Source organism: Anneissia japonica, unplaced genomic scaffold (assembly GCF_011630105.1).
Source record: "Anneissia japonica isolate Jap-2015-1 unplaced genomic scaffold, ASM1163010v1 scaffold1511_len2985839_cov193, whole genome shotgun sequence".
Taxonomy (NCBI): Eukaryota; Metazoa; Echinodermata; class Crinoidea; order Comatulida; family Comatulidae; genus Anneissia; species Anneissia japonica.
Window position 1 is genome coordinate 2,541,109 of NW_022685291.1, and position 9,616 is coordinate 2,550,724.

The following is a 9,616-nucleotide window of genomic DNA, read 5'->3' on the forward strand; positions in this document are numbered from 1 at the left end:
TATATTATATAAAATATTATATATTATATAAAATATTATATATTATATAAAATAATATATAAATATATAACGTAAAAAGCCATGTTATTTTTGCTAAATAATAAGTTAACAGATGGCGCCTCATACCTGTCAGCCACAAGTTTTTAATGTTTTTTTTTCTATGAACTGTTATGCACTCTTGTTTCTATTCTTATTGTTAAATACTATAGGAATTCTGGAGTATTTTCAACAATAAACATTTTAAAAATACTTGTATATAAGATATAGGGAGGGGACCACCAAATTATAAAATACATTTTAAATCTTGTGGCTGATAAAATAAAGTCATGTACAATTATTGATTTTACAGCCTGCAGGAATAAACCTATGAATGTTAAAAAATGCAAATTAAAATAAAAGCCACACCACAATGAATTTTATAATAGATTTTCAATCTGACAAAATCATATCCACAGATACGTATATTATTATTATTAATAATTTTGCTTGTAAAGTGCATGGATTGCTTCTACAGTATGCCCACTCTGGAAAATTATATATAAATTTCAAAAGGGGAGCAATTAAAAAGGCAATTGTGAGAAATAAAGTCATGTTTTTTCTCCTTAATCATTAAATTGTTTATAGGAGCCATTGTATTGAACATACAACATAAATGAACGAGATATTTACCTTAAAATACTTGCTTTATAACCAGAGGTACAGTAGATATGAAGTCTGACAATAGAAGTGGGTTTTTCCAGGTTTATTTTTAGTCATGTGATAGATTGGTATGTTTGTGTGTGCAATGAACTGTGACTTTTTGAAATGAGACATCGAGACCTCGAACTCTTCAAGTTCAAAACTAATTTAATCGTATTAATCAAAGTCAGATTTACTAAGCTCCTTTTTTTTTTCTTTTATATTCTTATTCACTTCTTTCCTTTCTCTTCCTCTTTTAGAATTCTCCTTTTTTATCTTCATTTTTTTACAGTTCATCTCTTCTTGACTTTCGTATTAATTTCATTCCTCACTTCACCTTCTCTCTTAACCTACCTCTTCTTATCTCTCTCTGATTTTCATTCCATTGCTTTAATTCACTCTATATCTCCTCCCTTTTTCTTTCTTTGTTTTCTTTACCCATTTTCTGTCATCCATTACTTCTCATTTCCTGTTGTCCTATTTTTTTTATGCATTGTTACCTCATTTGTTTTGTACTACATCTTTTCTTTGTTTATCCAATTTTATACTTTAATTTTTTATTGAAAGTCCAGCACACTGTCCAGTCAGCAGCCTCATCCACACTTTGCATAATTAATTTAAGTCTACGAAAACTATGCTGTTTTATATTTTTATTAAGTTTATTTGGTAACATGTTAATGATTGAATAAGGCCCAATAAAAAAAAATTATTAGTTTATTACCCCACGTGCGTGTCTTCTATGGTACTGGAAAATTTTTTTTTTTTTTTTTTTTTTTTAAATTGAAATTTTTTAATTTTTGTTATTTTATTTATTTTATTAAATAGTTAGTAGATATTGTTTGCATTATCTAACTCGTGTTTTACTTTGAATATCAATGCACCAGCAAACAACCTAAGGGTGATATTTGGCTTTAGCAGAATAAAAAATTTAAAAAAAGCCTTCCTCCCTCATCACTTTTGCTGCCCAGATAGGGTGATAAACTAATTATATTTTTTGCTGCGAAGCAGCCAATTTATATTCTTGACAGCAATTTGACCTCTGAAAGGTCATTGTTTGTCAAAAAACAAGGGCCTAAGACGACTGAAAAGCGGAGTTTCCTTCTTTCGTTCTGCTGGGTAAAATCAATTACTTTAGGCGACGTTTGTAGACTAACCTACATGTACCAACGTCCGCATGTGGCGACGCTTGAGTATAACTATTCAGCGTTTTTACTATATTTTAGGTTTCCTATTTCTACGTTTAATCGGCCCATGTCTCAGCCACAATATTTTGAGGCCAATATTATTTACGAACCCAGTTAAACTTATTTACTAGCCTATTTCAGCGTGCTAATTATTACATTTATGCGACGCTTGTTGTAGACTGGCATACACGATACCAACGCTCGTTTTTACTATGTTTCTACGTCAGCTCGTCAGTGTTCTAATATAGACAATGGGTCGTGTTTCATATTATTTGTTATATTTTTATTATTCATTATTTCATTATTTTCACTTGACTCGCATAAATAATTTTGTTCAAAGAACATTTATATGCAGTTGTACTTCGCAGCTCTTCACTTGCAATTTGCAATTTCTAGTTATAGGGCTTAATATTCTGTTGCTTCATTGTAGGTTGTTGAATGTGAGACTAACAACACAGTGGTATTGGTTGTCATAGTGATGAGAATGTAGCCATTCTTCAGAAAGAAAAGCAGCAGAAATTATTTTGAATCGTACAAAGCAGTCATTTGGGTTTCAGGTTTCAACATGGAAATCTGAATGCATCTGTTATGGTAAGTAATTCTAAAAATAAAAATATGGAAGCATTGGGAGGCAAGCTGTAGAGGGCTATAATAGCTATAAGAAGACTGAGGGAGGCACAGTCATGATTGGTCATGGTGGCAGTGCTGTATCTACTGATGGCTTGGGGCATGCGTCCCCTCTAAAAAATAACTTGCACTCCCCTCCTACAGATACCTCAATTAAGAATTTGCTGAGCAAAAGCATTTTGGTTAAGAAGTCAAAATATCACCTTATAGAGTACTATTTATACACCCCCTGTCGTAATTATCAAGCCCCCTACTTAACGTTTGCTTCCCCCTCAGCAATAAGAAAATGAGTGCCTACCCTGATTTTGATGAACTTTCATATCCTACTGACTTGGAAACAAAAGTATAACAAGGGTCGCTCATTGGGGTACAGAATTATATTATTTCTTTTTACCTGATTTTGTTTATAATATATAATATAAAATTTAAGGTAAAATTGTAGAAATTAATAGATCCCATACAAGTTTGCTATTCTTACATTGTTTTATGTCTACCAACTTAAGGGTCAGTCAGTGACACTCAGATTTTTTCAGGAGAGAATGGCTGAGATACAAGTAACAAGCAACATTGTGGAGACATGATGGGGGAGCCTGACCATGTGTAGTGCCATGGAGAGAAGCTAGAGATACAAATAACAAGGAACATTGTGGAGACATGATGGGGAGCAGAGACATGATGTAGTGTCACATATGGCCATTTTTGTCTCATCTTGTAAGTAAATTTACATCAAATTACTTTCTTTGACTCTAAGTAATTGTAACATTGCTCTTTTTTCAGACATTCACTTGCTGTACAAATTATTTCATTTCTCTCTACTTCATATTTATTATACAACCTCACATTTCCTAGCTATAATGAGAGTTATATTTTTGATTGGATGTAAAAGAAATGAAAATATACAAAGTCATCTTTTACAAAAACATTTCATTCAACAGATGTATTACACAGCCTGTTTCATTCTTCTTTATTATTAATGAATTAATTATATTTTTAATTATTATAGAAAACTAATGTATTGCTACATCATATTTCATATTACTTAATCCATATTTTTTCCAAAATCTATAAAGTGTAAGATATTATAATGTGTGATTCACTATATTTATAATCAAAGAAGTATTTTAAAAACTATACAATTTAATTATTTATTTTTGGTGATTTTGGAGTGGTGTTTCAATCTTACTTGAAAAAATTGTTAAACTTTCTTGAAAGTTATATAAAAATCAAAATCCTTTTTTATCTTAACCACATTAAAAGAATGATTAGAGAACAATGATCATCATCAAGTTGAATTTAGAATCAGTGTAAAATACCCTCTTGTAGTTGATATGTAAAAATGTTATCAACATAATTTAAGTAATTCTTAATTGTAATAAATCTAGTCATTATGTCCAATATAATGACTTACTACTACTGTTACAAGGTGATCTCAAATGTTATTTCAAAATATGATTTTTACGGTATTGTTACCATCAGCATTAACGTTTTTTTACATTCATTTTTCATGACTATTACAGTAGGCTACACAATAAAATTGAGTAAACATAATTCAAAATAATATTTTCTGAGATAAATATATATTTTGTATAACCACACTATTAATACATTTAAACTGTGGAGACATAAATTAAAAAATGTGAGATTTGACAGAATTTATTCCTGTAAGTTTCTTTAGTTAATTAAACATATTCAAATAATGCAATTGGTTGTTATTGAATTGTTATAAATATATGAAATTAAAAAGGCAGCTTGCATGTGTATAACTCTGATAAATCATAAATATCATTGAGGATGTGGTGAGTTTGACTTAATGATGTTACTCATTTAATATGATGTGTGATTGAGATAGAGGAAAATGCAACATAAACAATCACTATCAAAATTGAATGGTTTTTAACTTTATGTGTAATGGTATTTATACACTGTATATCTATACATTTAAAAGTGAACTTTCAATAATTAGTAATTGAATATTTTTACTGTTTCGTCACCATTATTTGCTACTGCAAGTCTCCTTGGATGATATGAAATGATGGATAATCCCAATGGATTGTTGATTCCATCTTCTGGTTTATCAATCCTTATAATGAAATTTCCTTCACTACTAAAAAGCTGTAGTTTGTTTTTACTTGCTATAATGATGTTGTCATCCTCATCAACTACTACTCCATATGGATTCCTCACCTTACCATTCTCATCACCTGCTTGAACGAGGATTTTCATGAACCTTCCCTCATTATCAAATAATTGTAATCTGCTGTTTGTACATTCCAATACTAGAAGGTGTCCTTCACTAGTAAGAGTAACATCAAAAACTCCATTCATTATGCTGTCTTCGTGGCCTAGTGACCATATCCTCCTTATTAACTGACTACTACAATTGTCAAACATAAAAACACAACAATTACCCCAGTCTGCTACGTACACAATATTTGATGTTTCATCTACGTATATACCAGCTGGATCCTTCAATACTCCCTGACCAATTGATTTGACCACCTGACCATTCATATTGCATACTTTGATGCATTTCAGATTGTCACTGAATGCTATGTTACCACTCTTCATCTTGAACATTTTGAAAACCTTTACATCCTGCGGTAGCATAACCTTACCAATATATTCTCCCGATTGCTTGTACTTGAATATTTCATTTGTAGAACATGAAACCAGTAAGCAGTCATCTTCACACTTAACTACATCTCTAACATTTTGTTTATTTGTATCAATAGTATTTATTAATTCTTCCTTCTCTACTTTCACTATCACTGGTGACTGCTTGATTGGTTCGCTGTTGGCACTCACATCTAATTTACAAGCACCTGTACTGGTGCATTTTCCTGTCACAAAATAATCTCCATTGTCATCTTCCTGAACTTGAGTGATGTTGGTTTCTCCTGTAGGCTGTGTCCAAGTTGCCTTCAGTTGATTTGCATTTATTTCACATTCATCTGTTTTTATTATTTTGACAACAATTGTCTGACCTTGTAATGCATATTCCACTCCCTTCAGTGTTAGGCAATCTGCTGCTCCCTGTGATACATGCCCAATATCACATTGTTGCAATGAATCGAGCTGATTCTCATTGATAACAAATTTAATTTGTCCATTATCAGCTGGCTTTGTTTTTGGTAATTCATTGATTCTGTCCTTCAGTGCTGTAATTACTCTTTCACTTGACTGCATTGCTGTTGCTTTATCACTCTGCAAAAGCTGATTAAGAAAACTGAGTTTTGTATTTATATCAGATATTGTTGTTTTCAGTTCATCCATTTGGACATCTTGTACCTTCTTTTTCTTTCTGTATATTGTCTGTACTTCATTTTTAATTTTGGCTCCATTCTCCTTGATTTTTCTTATCATCAGTTGTACATGATTGTCAACGTCTCTCAAAGTTGTATCTTTATTTTGATTTAATTGTTTAGCATTCTGAGTAACTGCTTTGAGGCCATCTTGTAATTTGCTTTTGCATTCATTGGCAACTTTCTCCAATTCTGCTGAAGTTTCTTTAAATGATTGAAAAGCTTTAGAAATGCTGATTATTTTATGATTTCCTTCCAACTCCTTGTGGTCAGTAATTGTACAATGCATGCATATTGGAGTTTTACACTCTGTGCAGTAAAATTCCAAAGGTTTGCTGTGAAGCAAACACTGTGGTGGATGTAGTAAAGTCATCTGTGAAGGGGTCATTGATCTCACTTCTTCCACTGAATGTAGCATGTGGTTGGCAAAGAGTTGGAACTCTTTATGATGGTCAATACAAGTAGAGCACAAGTACTGTCTGCAATCCTGGCAGTAATATAATGCTTCTTCTCCTTTTTTACAAGCACATTTTATCTGATCTTTTTCAGAAAATTGTTCAATAGTTTCTATTAAGTTATTAAGAAAGGTATTTGGTGGAAGTTTCTGAAGCCCACCCTCTGGAATGAGATATGATTTCGAACAAGTAGGGCAAATCAGCTCTCCTTTAGTTTTAACCCAGTCTTCCAGACATGCCAAACAGAAACTATGGAGGCAGTTGAGAGATTTAGGATTTTGAAGTCTCTTGAAGCATATGGTACACTCTTGGACCTTCTTATCAACATTTTCTAGAAACTGATTCAGCTCACTGGTGGCCATCTTGAAATAATATTCTGTGAATTATAAATAATTATTGTGTGTTATAGTACTGTACAGTGTAATTAAGATAAATAATGTCATGTTGATTGATGGATTGATTGATACAAAATAATGATTTTATTTGATTATGATGGGCTAGTATACTGGTTGTGGTAGCTCCGGTGGTGACAGTGGCGGACCATAGTGAGTGTTTGAAAATTGAAATAGTTTCATCTAGTTTGCATATTGTAACTGTAAAACTTAACAAAAGCTTACAGTAATTTTAACAATATTACAAATTATTTGATAAAAATAATGTTACATTAATAGAAAAACCCCAGCAGTAAAGACAACTTTTACCTATCTGTGAATAAGACCATTATAACATGGGAGGGATGGGGGTTACAGACAATTTTTACTTGTTTTTTTTTTATTGCTGCCTGTTTTTCCCAGTTGATTTTTTCTGGGGGCCATTTTTGCTGCATTTTGAATGGACTTGTTTCAATATATTTGACTCTGGAAAAACCTGGATCCGTTTGTCGCAGTTTATACAAGATACGAGATTCAAGATTATAATTTTGCACAAGCACTCAAAATGTTTGAGAATCAGAATTTGAACATTTTCAAGTTTTGTTTTTGCATTTTATAAAAGATACACAAAATAACAATCACTTAATCTAACTAAAATGTATATTGAAATTATTTTAAAAATACGAATCTTGTAATAAACTATTGATTTTGGAATCATTGGAAGTTGTATTTTCAAAACCTACATGGCTGATTCAATGAATTAAATACTCACAACTTCAGGAGTTGGCCTTTTTTGGACGGTAAAAAAGAAAGAAAGAAAAAAGAAAGGAAGAAATAAAAAGGTCCGCCCAAAATGTCTCAGATGTTTTTTCGGGTGTCTAGAACACAAATATTTCACGGGGGCACACTAGGGTAGTGTTATCTCGATCGGTCCAAATTCCCCCCCACACACCTTCTGAACTTTATATATATTCAACCAATTTCCAACAAATAAACACTAGGAATTCATGCAGAATCTATAAAAACACTAAAAAAATTCAATTTTTGAATTTTTTCATACAAACTGCTGGTTTTGCCAGAGCTGGTCACATATATCTCCTGTCAGCCACAAGTTTTTAATGTTTTTTTTTCTATGAACTGTCATACACTCAATTATTTCTATTCTTAGTGTCAAATACTAGAGGAATTCTAATGAGTATTTTTAACAATAAACATTTTTAAAATAGTTGTATTTCTAAGAGGTAGGGAGGAGACCACCAATATAAATACATTCCTAAATCTTTTTTGTGGCTGATAAAATAATGTCATGTGCAATTATTAATTTTTCAGCCTGTATGAATAAACCTATGAATGTTAAATATAGGCACCACACAGCAAAGAAATTTATAATAGATTTTCAATCTCAGAATCTGACAAAATCATATCCACAAATACACAAATTATTATTCTTTTATTAATAATTTTGCTTGTACAGCACATAGTCTGCCTCTATGCCCTCTTTGGAATTTTATATAGCAATGTGAAAAGGGGAGCAATTAAAAAGGCAATTGAAAAGGCAATTGCAAGAAATACAGTCTTATTTTTTTTAATGTTTCCTTATGTTTCCTAATCATTAAATTGTTTATAGGATCCATTATACTGAGCATACAACATAGATTAATGAGATATTTACCTTAAAATACTGGCTTTATATACAGAGGTGCTGTACATGTAAAATCTGAGAATAGAAGTGGGTTTTTCCAGGTTTAGTCATGTGACCTAGCATAGATTGGTATACTGTATTTGTGTGTGTAATGAACCATGATTTTATGAAATGAGACATGAGACCTTGAACATGCTTGAACTGTTGCAAGTTCAAAACTCATAAAATTGTACTGATCAAAGTCAGATCTGTATTTACTAAACTCCACTTTTTCCTTTTCATATTCTTAATCACTTTCCTTTCTTTCTCTTCCTCCTGTTTTCTCCTCTTGTCATAGCATTGATATTCACTTGTATTTTTGTCTTGCACTCTTCAGATATTCCTTTTTACCATTTATTCTCTTGTGTACACACCGCTCTGACTATGAGTGCCGATACAAAGTCGTAGTGTCACCAAAAAAAAAAAATCCTTGTTGTCAAAATCTTTTGTTATAAAAATACTTGTATTTGGTCAATTCCACTGTGACATACAGGACATTTGATAACTTTTTTTTAACATTAAAACAAGTCTCCTGGATTTTTGAAGAGACTAGAACCAATTGTATGTATACTCCTGATTATCTCCCAGCTAGCAACTTAAAATACCCAAGTGTTAAGGACATCTCAGATTGGCTAGTATTTTAATTAATTTAAAACGATGTTGGTGAAAGACCAGACAAAAAAAGACACCATTTTTAACTAACTTTTTCAAATGCATATATCTATCTCAGTAACAGCTGGATCTTATCCTGTCAAACTGTGATTATTGGTATATAATTATACTTAGTCCAAAAACGAAAATTATTCATCATGTCCCCTCTTCATATTTTTGTGGGATACTGTTAATACAGTGTGACAGACAGGACCTTATCTCACCAAAACATATTGCACAATTCTTATCCCTTTAAAAACTAAACAAACACATTGCCATATGCAATGGAGGCTCAGGACAGCCCAGTGGGGAGGGGGAGGGGGCCTGTGCCAGGACCCTGTCAGAGTGGTTGCCCTGCTCCCTTTTCAAAATTCTCTAGAGTCAAAATAATTTATCAGGAAGAAAAAGAAAATTGTATGTATTTATACAAATTATTTTTACTGTACAGATTATTGAGCTTTGCCCTACTAGACTTTTTATAAGGGTTTAACCTAGGCCCGTCCTACCCTGACAAAGGATTATAATGCAGCAAATGGAAGATCGTGACAGAGGACAAAAGTGTGAAATGTGACAGATGGACCCGTATTGTCTCTAATAAACGCCCCTCTTCTAATAAACGTTTTTTTCCATTTTGCAATGAGTGCCCAATCAATTAACATGGGTATCC

The 9,616-nt window shown here is 32.0% G+C and overlaps 2 protein-coding genes and 1 pseudogene across 2 annotated transcripts in view; all 3 read right to left on the reverse strand.

Annotated features, from left to right (window-relative positions):
• LOC117111168 (tripartite motif-containing protein 2-like) overlaps window positions 1-8,328 on the reverse strand; it is a 13,762-nt gene extending 5,434 nt beyond the window's left edge. The window contains exon 1 of the mRNA XM_033254046.1: window positions 8,290-8,328. The gene's annotated coding sequence lies outside the window, so the exon portion shown is untranslated. The remainder of the gene's footprint in view (window positions 1-8,289) is intronic.
• On the reverse strand, window positions 1,642-4,198 carry LOC117111178 (annotated as a pseudogene).
• On the reverse strand, window positions 3,346-6,608 carry LOC117111184 (tripartite motif-containing protein 2-like). Its single transcript, XM_033254068.1, has one exon. The coding sequence runs from the start codon at window positions 6,606-6,608 to the stop codon at window positions 4,449-4,451; it is 2,160 nt and encodes a 719-aa protein (XP_033109959.1). The 3' UTR covers window positions 3,346-4,448.
• Window positions 8,329-9,616: the final 1,288 nt, after the last annotated feature.

Bases quoted from the DNA above. Each gene is read 5' to 3' on its own strand.
- LOC117111184 (XM_033254068.1), bottom strand. From the start codon at position 6,608: ATGGCCACCAGTGAGCTGAATCAGTTTCTAGAAAATGTTGATAAGAAG.